Source organism: Zootoca vivipara, chromosome 2 (genome assembly GCF_965207765.1).
Source record: "Zootoca vivipara chromosome 2, rZooViv2.hap1.1, whole genome shotgun sequence".
NCBI classification, from domain to species: Eukaryota; Metazoa; Chordata; class Lepidosauria; order Squamata; family Lacertidae; genus Zootoca; species Zootoca vivipara.
Genome location: NC_142584.1, coordinates 59,212,100 through 59,227,070, shown reverse-complemented (window position 1 = coordinate 59,227,070; position 14,971 = coordinate 59,212,100). Strand labels below are relative to the sequence as shown.

The window sequence follows — 14,971 nt, the reverse complement described above, 5'->3', positions numbered from 1 at the left end:
TCTCCCCCCCCTCCTCCCCCTGTCTTCCCTCCCCTTTTATTCTATCCTACCCCCCCTTGTCTTACCCCCTCCTCTCCTTCCCTTATCATTGCCTTACCTGGGATCTTCTCCCCCCCCCTCCTCCCCCTGTCTTCCCTCCCCTTTTATTCTATCCTATCCCCCCTTGTCTTGCCCCCTCCTTTCCTTCCCCTATCATTGCCTTACCTGGGATCTTTCCTCTCCTCTGTCTTCTTTCCGCTCCTGCTTTCTTCTTATTTGGCTTTTATATTTCGAGCCTCTTGGTTCAAGATTATAAAAAAAACTGTAAAGATCAAATCTCAACCATCGAGATTCGGAGGCCGACCTTATAACGGTATAATTCGAAAATACTGTTTATTTGTTATATGTATTTTGCTTTGTTTTTGTAACTGAATAATATGTGCTTTGTATGTATTTTCTTATGTATTTTACTTTATGTAATTTTATAAGTAAATAAAGGTTTTTCAAAAAAAAAAATTAAAAAAAAAATATTGCATTGGGCCTGGAAGACAATGGCAAAAGTTGGTTCCTAGTGCTTGTGTTCCATAAAATGTCTGTTGGAGCACTACACTGGGGAGATGATGCATTGCCTTGTGTTATAAAAGTAGATATGTGAGAAAGTAATTGGTTTGATCATATTATTTTGTCTTGTGAATGGTAATAGTCCATTCAGGCATGCCTGTACTAATCCAAAAATGCTACTCTCTGAACACAGTAATAATATACCATATAACTATGCTAGAGATTGAGCCCCAGCTTAATTTTGCTGAGTGTATATTAAAGCAGATAGTCCATGAGATGTGCTGCCTTGGTGCCTATTCTGTTTTTAAAACAAAACAAAACTGCCCGTTGAGATGGGAGCTATTTGATATCTTGTTTCATCTTGCACATTTCTTTTTTTTTTTTTGTACATACTTTTTATTAATTTTACAAAATACAAAAAAGCAAAAAAAAAAAGGTACATACTTAAACCCCTTTTCCACCTCCTTCCTACCCACCCACATGGATCCTCCCCTGCCACAGAAGTATCCCATGTATGTGAACAGTCAGAGATGGTCCATTTTATGCTTGGGTTTCTGTCCTCCCCCCCCTCCCCTGACCCCAAAGCCCCCCCCTGCCACCAGGGAGCTCCAGCAAACCAGGGCAGTACGCAGGAGGACATCCATCCAACCATCTATTGTCATACCAAAAAAAAGAGAGAAAAATAGAAATAGGAAAAAAGGGAAAAAAAAAAGAAAGAGCGAAAAAAAGAAAAAAGAAAAAACAATACAAAACAAAAAAATTTTCTTGCATTCATAATTGTAAAACCATATTTTGTGGGCTTCCCCTCCCCCCCCTTCCCCGGTTTTCATCCCTTTTTTATCATCTGCAACAGTTTCTTACTTTATAAAAATACACCTTTGCATCTTATACAACTTATAAATCAATTGTTAACATTTTCATCTAATATTCAAATCACTGAGAAATCAAACTCCCATTTTCTCTTCCCGTGCCTAATTTTTTGTTTTTTCTCCCTCTATAAGCCTCCATATTTTCACATTTTCCAAAATCCATTCACTTTTAAAACTATAACTATTCTCAATTTAACCTTACATCCCCGATTGCCGGCTTCCCCCCCCAATCCAGCAAATTCCAAAATCAGCAGACCAGTTATAAACCTGTTAATCCATCCTTAATCACAACATCACTTTCCCTTCACCCCACCCCCTGTTTACAGTCTTTTGTCATCCAGGCCACCATACAGGACCCCTGAATTTCTTCTCTTCTCTGCATATTTTTTCCTTCTTCCCTGTGGGCGTTCTGGAGTTCCAATGATACCAATCGTGCCCCCCTCAAAAGCAGGGCACTCCATCCAACTTTTTGTAGAGTAGAATCATCATTTTTTTCGTGGTGTGCTTCATTTTGTGTTGAATCATCACAATCCTCATCTTCTTCTTTTCCTTCCCCATCATTGTCATTCTCACATTCATCTTTTTCAGTGTCCAAAGCTTCATCTCCTAAAAAATCATATTCCGCCATCACCTCCTGGAATTTTTCCTGTAACTCTTGCCGTCGTGTCTCCTCTTGACATAACTCTATTCTTGTTTCCCACATTAAGGTCAAAACAGACCGCTGGAACTCAGGGGAACACTTTTTTGTTGACATATTTCAGTCCTGCCAAGGTCAAAACTTGTCACGTGGGGTGGAATATGATCACAGTTTATTTTTCGACTCCATTTTAACAAGCTGGCTGCATTCTTCAAGTCTTATTAACCATAAAGTTCGAACTCACATTTCACAAACACTTAAGCCAAAAAAGAGTTTCCACAAAGTCCAGAAATACAAAGTGAAGTAAAATTTGACTCATAAATCCTGACAACTCACTGGGTTGTCTGGGCTGCCGGCTCCCGAGTGGAAAGGTTTTTTTTTTCTTAGGCTGTACCTCTTATTGCAGGGCATCATAAACCGCAGTCTCTCTCCCCTTTTCACCCTGCATCAAAGGGGAGATTCTCTTTGATGCCTTTGAGGGATCCTTTGAATTGTAAATCTTCTGTTTATGGCCTCGGGTTTCTATTTACTGTCTCTTTTGTTGCCGTGGGGGGGGGTGGCTTCCTCTTTTCTCCCCTCTCTCCCAGATCCAAATTGTTTTATAATAATCCAAATCATGAGGTTACTTACAGTCTTTTCCAATCATTTTATTTTCGGAAGAATCCAGCGCTCTCCGCCTTCGGCTTGAAGCTTCTCCCTGCTAGAATAACGTTGCCGCTCAAAATGGCCCCCGCGACTTCTACCCTCCTCGCTCCGGAGCTCTTATTAGAGCTAGCCGAAGAGTTGGGGAGTCCGGATTGGGTCTGTGCCGAGCAAATTGCCCTCGGGACGCCCTTCCCGAGGTTCTAAGGGGCGCAGCGTCGCTCTCGCTGCCCTCCCCACTCCTAGCAGAGACGGGCCGTCTCGGAGACGAGACGAAACCCCGCCGATCGACGCTGGCGCTGAATCCGGAAGCCCCATCTTGCACATTTCTATTACAATATCTTTGCCAGTTACTATAAGAGATCGATGTTAATAGATTATTTATAGAGCAAAGTGTGCTGTGTAAGAGTGGAAAGAAAAGCCCTGGGTTTGGTCATCTGAAGTTTCCAGTACTGAGATCCCAGTAATGTTTTCTTCTCTAGGCAAAGGAGACAATGAAAGAGGAGTCATGGAACATTCATTTTTTTGAGTATGGGAGAGGAATGTGTATGTATCGCACACCCAAGACCCGTGAACTGGTGCTAAAAGGGATTCCAGAGAATCTTCGTGGAGAGCTATGGCTCCTATTTTCAGGTGAGACATTATATGCTCAACAGGTTTCCCTTTTAATGGGAATAGAAGTTTTCCAGTTAATCTTTGTGGGCTACTTCCACTGTTATGATGTAGGTTTCCCGAAGCTGGAAGTGACATCAAGGATCATCTATAATTCCTTTCAATGGTCCAGGGATGAGGAACGCTTCACCCTCCTGATGTTGCTGGACTGCAGTTCCCATCATTGCTGATCAATGACAATGTTGGCTGAATGGAGTCTGACAGCACCTGCTGTTCCCCATCCCTGCATTTCCCCTAACCAGTGGTGGCCCATGTTGAGTTTTCTTCCCCTGAAAGATTAATGGAGAGATCATATGCATGGATTACAAGATAGCTGACATGAGTTCAAAAATGATATCTAAATACACATATAACAGAATTATGCATTTAATCCATGGTCTAGCACAGCCACAAGGAATTGAAACTGACTAGTTTTTTTGTGTGTCACTGCAGGAGCCTGGAACGAGATGGCTACTCACCCTGGGTATTATGCAGACTTGGTGGAACAGTCAGTGGGAAAGTATAGCCTTGCTACAGAGGAAATAGAACGAGACTTACATCGATCAATGCCAGAGCACCCTGCCTTCCAGAATGAGCTGGGGATTGCTGCACTTCGAAGAGTACTGACAGCATATGCTTTTCGGAATCCCACAATTGGCTACTGCCAGGTAAGAGAGTGGTGGTCAAGGATTAGCTTGCAGTTTGGCACTTTACATCCAAGTCCAACTGAATTTCATATTGGAGCTCTAGCTACCTATCGGTACTAATGCTGCCAGTAGTGTGGGAGACTCCCTAGTCCTAAATGGAGTAACTGTGTCCCTGAAGGACCAGGTGCGCATCCTGGGAATCATTTTGGACTCACAGCTGTCCTTGGAGGCGCAGGTCAATTCTGTGTCCAGGGCAGCTGTCTACCAGCTCCATCTGGTACGCAGGCTGAGACCCTACCTGCCCGCAGACTGTCCTGCCAGAGTGGTGCATGCTCTAGTTATCTCCCACTTGGACTACTGCAATGCGCTCTACGTGGGGCTACCTTTGAAGGTGACCCAGAAACTACAGCTAATCCAGACTGCGGCGGCTAGACTGGTAATTGGGAGTGGCCGCCGGGACCATATAACCTAAATAAGACATCTGAAGGCAGCCCTATATCGGGAAGTTTTTATTTTTAGATGCTTTATTATGTTTTATGTAGTCTGTAAGCCACCCAGCCAGATGGGTGGAGTACAAATAATATTGTGCATGGTCCTAAGCACCACTCTAGGTTGAGCACAACCAGGGCTGATCGCTCTGCCCAGTCTGATGGAATTCCCCTGTCTTCCATCTGTAGAATTTCCTGGAGCTTTTATGGAAGCATCCTCCCTTCCCTCTCCACCTGCTAAATGTCATTATTTCTAATAAAAGCACTAATACTAGTTACTTGAAGCCAAGGATGTGGTTCTGAGCTATAAAATCTTTTATTTGAGGTATCTCATTTATCATTTGTGTCTTATGCTCTGACAAACTAAAAAATAATAAATGATTGCTGCCCTAAACGAGCTTCTCACCTAGTGTGGATTATTATTATTCAACTTTTGCATGCCCACTTCCTCTCAGGCCATGAACATTGTGACATCGGTACTGCTTCTGTACTGTAATGAAGAAGAAGCTTTCTGGCTCCTTGTGGCCTTGTGTGAGAGGATGCTGCCAGATTATTATAACACCAGAGTGGTTGGTAAGTTTTCCAGTTAACCTTAAAAGCTAGAATTTGTTTTTACAGAGCAATCCTTTGGATAAGTAAGTTATTTTGTCCTTAGATCAGGAGGTGTGCGTTGGAAGCCTTGGCCTCATAAAACCAGGTTTTGAATATATTCTTAAAATTATAGTCTCACTGATTTTGTGTGAGCATACAGGAGGGTGGAGAGAAAGAGGAAGCCTGCTCCACTCTTGATGGCTGCTACTAAATATCCATACAGTTGGGAAAAAGCCAAACAAGTCATTTCAATCACCTGTCATAATACAAGATACCTAGAAAAAGACAAATCACTTGCCTGTCTAGTTTTTGATTAAAAATCTTAAAGGGCAGAAGTTCTGGTATCTTCCTAACCACTATGTTTGATGCCTAATTTCTTGTGTAGATTTTTTTTTAAAAAAAGAAGTTTAATCTGCTATTAAGACACTGCTGAGTCTCCCAACAGGTTGTGTTTTGCTCTAAAAGGCGTGGAAGGTTCAGTCATTTCAGTAAAGACACATATCATTCATTTTAAATTTAGTATTGTGCTTATCCTTTGAAGAAGCTAATAAGGGATATTTCACACATTAATACTTAACACTCAGTGATTGCTACCGTACATGCGGTAATGATGTCCCTTGAGTAAAAAAACCAGCCATTGTAACCTAAATATTGCAATCAGAAGGCTGTATCCAGTGTACTTCCACTTGCACAGTGAGACTTCCTCATTCTCTCCTTCCCATTTCAGGCCCCATGCACCCTACAGAACTGTACAGTTGGGCTTTCAGATTTCAGTTGGGCTTTCAGATTTCTGCTCACTCACAATATTCATTTGCAAGCCAAGTGGTGAGTGTGCAGGTGGCTTCACCCTGAGGCAAATCAGTTATTCTCTAAATGTTTGTTTTGCTCTAGGTTTACCTCGGCCCCTTGTCTGTAATGTTGAGTCTATGCTACACTTCCAGATCCATGTTACAGATCTCGATCTCTCTCTCTCTGTTCCCTGTTCAGGTGCCTTGGTAGACCAGGGCATCTTTGAGGAGCTCACACGGGACTGTCTTCCCCAGCTGTCTGAGAAGATGCAAGACCTGGGAGTCATTTCCAGCATATCGCTTTCTTGGTTCCTCACACTCTTTCTCAGCGTCATGCCTTTTGAAAGTGCTGTGGTCATTGTTGACTGTTTCTTCTATGAAGGCATCAAAGTCATCTTGCAGGTATCTCTGGCCATCTTGGATGCCAACATGGAGAAGCTGCTAAACTGCTGTGATGAAGGCGAGGCCATGACTGTCTTGGGCAGGTAGTCTCATTTTTCTGTTTCACAATGAAATGAATGGTAATGGATATGGTAATAGCTACCATTAATTCTTCCTTCTTATCCCTAGCTAGTGACTGAAGCTTCTTGCTTTTCACTTGGCAGGGATCAGTTATTACAAGGATAATAATTAAAGCCATTTGCTCAAAGCCAGCCACTATGTTTCAGTGAGTTGTGAGATATGTCCACCGTAGGTAGTGAAGCCCAGAAAGCTTTATTGTAACTGCAAGATCCGTTTAGCCAAAATAGATAATTTGTGGCTAAATTTATAAGTAATTTATGGCTCAATTAATAGACATGTAACTAGGAAATCTGGTTTCCATGAAAGAGGCTAGTGAAATCTCTTTCAGCCAGGAGCATGTGGGCTAACAGGGGTCAGAAATGAACAATCACAGTGCTAACTTTGATCATTGTAATGATCTGAAGTCTTTCAAGAAGGGTTTGCTTCAAATAGCAATTCAGTTCTGCTGGAACCAGCTGTTACCCAGCCTATCTTGTCTTAGAGTAGATTCCATTAGCAACCAGCCATCTTATGAGACAGGTGTGGGGAACATTTTGGCCCCTCAGAAGCTGCTAAAGTACAATTCCTATCAGCCTCAGCAAACATGACAAGCTTGACCAATGGCCAAGGAAGAAGGGAGTTGTAGTTCAGCAACATCTGGAGGGCCAAAGCTTCCCCACACATGTTAAAAGATAAACGGTGAGTCAGTGGGTTTACTTGTACAGGGGTCAGCTGCCTTCCTGCCCTTCCCCTCCTAGTTTGAATGAGTGACCAGCTACTCCCCAGCTAACAGGAGGAGAGGGTTGAAACAATGAAGACTGCTGCTGAGCAGAAGCCATTTGCAACTGCCAGAAGAAATAGGGGAGGTTGTGAGGACTTCCATTTGTCTGCTTTGATCATTCATATTTTATTCTAGTTTTTGCATGTTCCCTTGAGTTTTTCTGCTGAAAAAGGAAATCTGTAGATAGATATGATACATATGACACATACATAAACAAAATACATTTTCCTGTTAACGGCTAGAGATTCAACCTTTCACCAATATAGCATGTTCATTTGGTTTCTTGTAGCATATAAATGATTTGTATAGAGATTGAATCAGTAGTAATGAGAATTAATCATCAGTGGAATTATGCAGGCTAGGTAGAACTATATAAACTATTCAAAATGGTAACCCTAAACTTGGGTTATGCATTAATCCCAGGTTCTGTCTTTTACTTTTGGTTTTCCTGTAGGTACCTGGACAACGTAGTTAATCGACAGAATGTGTTCCCACGTATTCCCCACCTCCATGCCTTACTGACAAGTGGGGATGATCCACCAGTTGAAATTGATATCTTTGAACTTATAAAAACAGCCTATGAGGTCAAGTGCTGTCTTATTTTTTCATTCCTTTTTATTTAAATACCTTACCAGACTTGTATTCCTTGTTGAACTCCCCCCCCCCTTTTCTGCCTTCATGCTGCTTTTAATCTTGGGTTGTTCAGGGTAATTATTTAAAAGATGGGATTACTATTATTTTTATCTTTGTGTTTGTTTTTATATTTTGGAAGCTACTTTGACTCCTTTGAGGGGGGAAAGTGGGGTATAAAATTTTGTATTAATCAGTCAAACTTCTTTGTGATACATGCACAATTTCTGGATATGGGCTTGATGGGCTTCTCTCCCTCTGCCCCACCTTTCATATAAACGTTCTTATCTGAGTCTAGTCTTCTGAAAATTTGCATGCATGGTTAATGCAATAGAAGGGAACCAAAACCTTAGTGTTTTACTTCTCCTGTTTAGACAGTGACTTGATGCTGCTTGCTAATGTATCTTCCCCTTCCTCTGCCATTAGTATTTCCATTCATGGCTTTCAAACATAGCTAGAGGGCTGTAATTGGTCATCATCCCTCCAGCTGTTTTGGGACTACAACTCCCATCATCCCTACCTAACAGGACCAGTGGTCAGGGATGATGGGAACTGTAGTCCCAAAACAGCTGGGGGGCCAAGTTTGGCCATGCCTGCTTTAGACAGAGATTTGCTTTCTCCCCAGTGAAGTCATTGCTTAGGGAATTATTTTCAAATGCTTCATCAAATACGTGGTATTCCCCTGTGGCTCTAAAGATGAATCTTGTTTACTTTTATTACTACAGAAATTTGGCCATTTGAAAGCAGATGACATTGAGCAGATGCGCTTTAAGCAGAGATTGAAAGTGATCCATTCTTTAGAGGACACAGCTAAGAGAAGTGTGGTATGTTGCATCCAGTTTTGTGTTATAGGTACTGGGTATATTGATGGTTTTCTAATTTTTACCTTTGTGGATAGGATGAGTTTTTTAAAATGTAAATCAGATAATCAACTGATTAGCAAACACTGAAGGACACTTTGCTTAAAGTTATTCTACAGAGAGTTGTTTTGTATCACATTTGAATTAATGAATTGTGAGTGATGATCTTGGGGGTGCACCTGCTGCATCTGAGAAATTGCCATATATTTGTCTGAAGACATGAGAGGTTGGCCTGAAAAAGTTGTGAGAAAAAATTGGCAGGCTTTTAAAAAAAACCTTCTCCTCTTTTCCTCCACTGAGGGTGTGGCAACAGGAGATACTGACCTTTCTCATCCTCAGAACTTCTGTGCCATAGAATCTCAAGGGAAGAATAGCTTTCACGTTCTTGCTTCTGTCCCCCCCCCTCCGTTGTTTGTGCCATTGTGGTGTTCATTCCCTCCAGATAGGATCAGATGTCTCCAAGCAAATGTCTCTAATGCCCTTGTAGATGTTTGACTGTGAGCAGATCAAATAGATAAAAGCTGAAAGGATGAAGGAGTTGACACATTTCCTGTTCCCACTTCCAATTACAGTGCACTGAGAGCAGGAAATGCATTTAATGTTTTTGACCACTTTTTTGCTGTGTTTACCCACTGAGTTCAAGGGAATAGAGCTACTTTTCACTAGCTGTTGTTGAGGTTTTTGCATCTTCCTGTCTCAGATCAATAGCTCCCAAATGCAGACTTTAGTATTCTGCTCAAAATCATTACATGTTCCTTCCTTTCTCCGGTCAGGTCCCCAGACTTTGAAAGTCATTTTGTCATGCTTTGTACGAAGTAACCTTCCTGGTGTGTTTTAATTTAACTTTTCCAAGTTCACAGCGGAAATAATGAAAATATATCTGTTTCTTTGTGTGTCTGTAGGTCCGAGCTATATCTGGTGACATTGGTTTTTCTATGCAAGAATTAGAAGACCTCTATGTAGTATTTAAGGTAGGAACCCTGCACAAAAGCTTATTTAACAATATATAGCATAATCATAAGCATGTTTGCTCAGAAGTAAATTTCACTGGGACTTGCTCCATAGTAATCCTTAGTGTATTTTCTTTGCCAATGTACAGTGTAATCTTGGCATGTTTTCTCACATATAACACCCACTGATTTCAGTGGGATTTAATTCCCTACTGAGTATCCTTGCGACTGCAGCATGAGAGCAGAACCAAAATTATTAGTTACAGTATTATCTGTTAACTTGTACTCTGGTCTTCTAAGCTTAATGAATACATTCAGTTTCTTTGGCTGAAACTTCCGTAGCCTCTGCCACTGCAGTTAAGAAGTAAGAATCTAATTTCACTTATCTGCTTGTTGAACAGATTTAAGTGGAATTCTTCCAACTGATGCAAGCATCCATTGAAAGTTTAAATGGCTATAGAACTGCAGAAGGAAATGCCATTTATTTCCATACATTTCATTCACATTAACATTTCTACCTGAATCTGCATCTCAAGTTGGTGGTGTTGCTTACTGCAGGGGCAGTCAATGTGGCAGCCTCCAAATGTGTTTGGACTCCCACCAGCCCCAGCCACGATGGTCAATCCTCAGGGATGATAGGAGCTGTAGCTCAGCCACATCTGCTGAGAACCACTACCTCCATCTTACTGTTATGATTAACCTTAAATGTAGTATCTTTTCTGCCTGTTGCAGTTGATTAAAAGTTATTTCCAAGCCTGAAAAATGTAAAATGGTGTCGGTGTTCAGCTCACAGGTTTCCCCACCATCACCTATGGGTTTGGGTTGGCTTCAAGACTGAATTTTTGAAAATGTAATTATTGTCTGACCACAGTAATTATTGTACCACCTTCCCTTCACAGGCAAAACACCTAATGAGCTGTTATTGGGGAAATCACACTGTATCTGCCCAGCGAGACCAGAGCCTGCCCTACTTAGAGCAGTACCGCATTAACATGGAGCAGTTCAAGGAGTTGTTTGCATCTCTTACTCCTTGGTCTTGTGGCCTCCACACACCAGTGCTAGCAGAAAGAATGTTCCGAATGTTGGATGAGAACAAAGATGCACTAATTAACTTCAAGGAGTTTGCAACAGGGATGAGTGAGTGGCTTGTATAAAAGATTCAATGTACTGCTGAAGCATAAATTCTTGCCCCCTCCCCTCTTCTACTATCTGCTGGTGAATTGTGAGATAATAATACAATTGCATATTTGAATGATTTCCTCATAATATGTTTGTGGTTGAAATGTTTTTTCATTATTAGGCCAATTCATTCCCCTACCCTGTAATGTAGGGTGAGAAATATAAATGGTAGTTCTCCTAGTGCCATATTCTACTCCAAATTAGCAGATAAAGCTTCTAATGGCTTGTGTAGGATCTATAGATAGATGTTTGAACCAGTGTGGTTTGGTTGTGAAGCCTGGCTTGAATCTTACATTTGCCATGTATTCACTGTTTGACCTTGGCGAAGTCAATAGCTATGAGCTTCAGCTCTCCATCTCTAAATTAGAATAGTGTGACCTGCCTCACAAGGCTGTTGGGAGGCGAAATGTAAACAAGCTCTGTGATGGCATACAAAAATTTCAGTGTGGATATGGGAAAGCTTCACTTGCTAAATGTCTGCATATCAAACATATATCAAGCATAATAACCTTTTCAGAATTTATTGAAGTGCCTCCTAATGCTAAATTTCTTTTCCCTTCCTCCCTGTTCCTAATAGGTGGAATGTATCATGGTGATCTGACTGAGAAGCTAAAACTTCTTTACAAACTACACCTACCTCCAGGTGAACCACTTATTTCTTTCAAATGTACATTGCTGGTACTTGAATGCTGCAACCTGTTAAAGTTGGTAATAGAGTCTTTCAAATACATTATGTCTATGTTCAGTATTCTGTGTTCACTGAGGTTTCATTTTCCTAAGGTGTCAGTCTATACCAGTTGGAAATGTAATTCTGGTTTAGCATGACCAGCTACTTCATCTACATGGAGAAATGATTTTAAAATAACTTACGAGAGCTAAAGGTTTTAATTCACTTCACTGGTGTGGTTTAATCAATGAAATTAATATCTAGCCCAAGAGTTTGGGGGTCATGCAGAGTACACCTCTGTATGAGTTCCCTTCTTCCTGTGCCAGTTCAGTGGCTTATCTGAGTAGCATTTTAAGTTTGGGGCAGTGCTTTGGGAGATTCTCACTGTAATTCTTCATTGCAGCCCTTCCTGTATATGTCATCTCTTCTCCTGTCTTTAAGAAACTTGGGTTGGGCTTACTGAAACGAGTTGAGCAGAAAAGGTGACCTGAATATTATTTAGAAATTGCTATCATGTTAATCTGCCTATTGAAGAACTTGAATACTTGTGTCCTTATATAGCACAGGTCAGATTTGAATTTAACGATAAACAATGGTCTGTCATTGCATACATGAGCTTCTCAAACGTTAAATCACATTTTGCTGTTAAGTCCAAACCTTAGACTGTGATTAATCTTAAGGAAAAAGTTTTTGTCATAAAACATGGCTTGTTCATACAACCACAGTTTTATGTTCAGACATACAGCTTACCTGTAGTTTGTGAAAAATGAATGTAAAAACTTTGAGTCTCCTCATTGTGGCCATGCTGGAGTGGAGTGGGGAAGCACACAAGCCCAAGGCTAGCTTAGGCTTTTTATTGTTTGTAAGCTACCTTAAATTCTTCAAATAAAGCAGGGAATAAATAAAAAGGCCATGGCTTTATACTTTTCTTTCTTTGTACAGCTCTGAGCCCAGAGGAAGCAGAGTCTGCTCTGGAGGCCACACGTTACTTCACAGAAGATAATGCTACAGAAGGTAACAGGGGTTGGTCTCATCTGATTGTAGGAATGAATACTCAATGGTGGCTTTCTTAGCTATTCCTCTAAGCAGGATTGTGTCAAATAAATGCTTTAGCCTCTGTTGTAGACTGTGGAGAGATGTTCTCCTTTTATATGAAGCATTGACTGGCGGCTACTGAGGAAGACTAAAACCACTTATCAGATGGTTTTTTCTGCCCAAGGCTCTTTCCATTTTTGTTTTCCCCACTTGTTTCTGTTGCTCTGTATTTTAACTCTCTTTTGTTCTGTCTTGAATTTATTCCCTGACCTCAACCCCCCCTTCCTCTTCTCTCTCTCTCTCTCTCTTCTCTTTGCTTCTCTAGTATCTCCCTTTGTCTCAGAACTGGATCTCTTCCTGCATTGTGATTCTCAAGGTTAGTCCGCCTGCCCTTGCAAAGGTGGGCCACTCTTGATGTACTAAAATTTACCTGCCTACTACGTGAGTGAAAGCTCATTTAAAATGGAATTGCGTTAGTGCTGCTCTTCACTGCATGGCAGCAGAGTGGATGCTCTGTGGGTGAGTGGTTCGTGTGTCCAAGAAATCAACCAGTTGCTGTGCTGCACGGTGTTAGACTCCATATGAAGGAGCAGTCTGGTACACAGTCTGGGAGGTCCTTCTGAGTCAAGCTTTGTCAGTGGTTGTTTAGCCATTGTTAACTTCAAGATTGGATTACTGCAGTGCATTCTGTGTGGGGCTCCCCTTCCAGCTGGTCTAGAAGCTGCAGTTAGTGCAGAATACTGCAGAATACAGGTGAAACTCGGAAAATTAGAATATCGTTGAAAAGTGCATTTATTTCAGTAATGCAACTTACTGTTTATTTTTATTTTTACAAATGCTTTCTTTTGGAAATTCCACAATAATAAAACAAAAAGTTACAAAAATAAACATCGCTATTACATTTCATTAATTACATTCCATTTATAATTTACCCACCTAATGACAAATAATTACAATTACAACAAATAAAGGCTTGTCATATCTTGCTTTACATGTCATGCATCTATCTCATATATTGGTTTCACCTTTTAAATTGCGTTACTGAAATAAATACACTTTTCGACGATATTCTAATTTTCCGAGTTTTACCTGTAATTGCTGACAGAGTGAGATCATCTGCTCAAAGATCAGCACTGACCATCAATTTGCTACCAGACCAAAATCAAGGTCTTAATTTTATTGGTATACAAAGGCCTTAAAAGCTTTGGCAACCCTTTATTTGGAGATCTTCTTGTCCTTTCCTTACGTGTTTGACCACTTGGCTGTGGTCAACTCACCCCGTTAACATTAGGCAGGCACCCACATATTGTTTCCAATGCCTTAAAAAAATAGTTTAGGAAGCCTATTCAGACATGTGATTTAGTTATGCATACTTGTTTTTAAATTTTGCTGCTTTTATTTGTATATTGATGGTTGTTTTATGTATACTGCTTAAGGATTTATTTGATTAATAGTTTAAAATTTCAAATAGATAGATAGATAGATAGATAGATAGATAGATAGATAGATAGATATCATAGATTAAGCTAGCTAGCTGACACCATAACAAGCGTGCTTTATTTTCTTAATCTATTATCAGTTCCTCTAACTCCATATATTGTTTATCTATAACACTGAACAAAGCTGAGAGGCAAGCTTCCTGACCAGTATACCAAATTCAACCAATCCAAGTCCTTTTTATGTACCCTTGTATATGAAGAGTCATTCCTCTTCAGAAAATGCTTATACCAATACAGTCATACCTCAGGTACATGTTTCATGTACTTCTCTTAAAGTACCGGTAGTTACCTACTACTTTATTGTCTGTTTTATTAGAAGCAGCTATGCGGGAAGAGAAAGCACCAAGAGATGGGAACCCCAAAGACCAAGGTAATTAATTATTATTTGTAATGGCCGACGTATCCCAACATTTCCTTACTGTGACTCAGAAATTATCTCTCCCCAGAACCTTAACCTGGTTCGTTTCCTAGTTTTAACATTTCCCTTTAACATAGAATAAAATGTCTTGATTAGAGCAACAAGTCTTAATAGTCCTTTCAACAGTTTTGTTATGTTTGGTGTGTGTTCCAAGCCTCAGCAGAATTTTTACTTATTGCTGCCATTTTGAAGCAGCATGTTATGGCAGAAAGTTTATAAAATAAATAAAATAAATCTCAAAATCTATGTCAAGGTCACCAATGTCAATAAAATGCATCATCATACAGTTTTCCGTTGGTTATGCTGATATGGTTTTCCTTTCAGAGGAAAAGGGCACCAGTCCCCAAGATTACAGATATCACCTGCGAATTTGGGCCAAGGAAAAAGATTCCAAAAAAGAAACTATCAAAGATCTTCCTAAAATGAGTCAGGTAGGAATTTATTTTAAGATCTGTTAGACTTTTAAAGATGAATTTCTGAAATACTTAGTATTTGCCTAGAATTAAGGTACTGAATGAGCCAGAAGGGTTGGTGGTTTTATCATTGTACCATATTTTACCAGTCAATAAAGGAGAGCTGTTCTAAGACTAGCATGTGT

The 14,971-nt window shown here is 40.4% G+C and overlaps 1 protein-coding gene across 3 annotated transcripts in view; it reads left to right on the top strand.

Moving 5' to 3' along the window:
* TBC1D9B (TBC1 domain family member 9B) overlaps nucleotides 1-14,971 on the top strand; it is a 32,386-nt gene that overhangs the window by 14,346 nt on the left and 3,069 nt on the right. For 2 of the 3 annotated variants that reach the window (XM_088662001.1, XM_035105637.3), the window contains 13 exons: nucleotides 3,171-3,321; nucleotides 3,793-4,007; nucleotides 4,930-5,047; nucleotides 6,053-6,338; nucleotides 7,590-7,719; nucleotides 8,491-8,589; nucleotides 9,528-9,596; nucleotides 10,475-10,712; nucleotides 11,332-11,397; nucleotides 12,364-12,435; nucleotides 12,782-12,832; nucleotides 14,272-14,325; nucleotides 14,698-14,804. In XM_088662001.1, the coding sequence (XP_088518127.1) occupies nucleotides 3,171-3,321; nucleotides 3,793-4,007; nucleotides 4,930-5,047; nucleotides 6,053-6,338; nucleotides 7,590-7,719; nucleotides 8,491-8,589; nucleotides 9,528-9,596; nucleotides 10,475-10,712; nucleotides 11,332-11,397; nucleotides 12,364-12,435; nucleotides 12,782-12,832; nucleotides 14,272-14,325; nucleotides 14,698-14,804 (1,656 nt within the window). The remainder of the gene's footprint in view (nucleotides 1-3,170; nucleotides 3,322-3,792; nucleotides 4,008-4,929; nucleotides 5,048-6,052; nucleotides 6,339-7,589; nucleotides 7,720-8,490; nucleotides 8,590-9,527; nucleotides 9,597-10,474; nucleotides 10,713-11,331; nucleotides 11,398-12,363; nucleotides 12,436-12,781; nucleotides 12,833-14,271; nucleotides 14,326-14,697; nucleotides 14,805-14,971) is intronic. The other variant, XM_035105638.3, reaches the window with a different exon arrangement.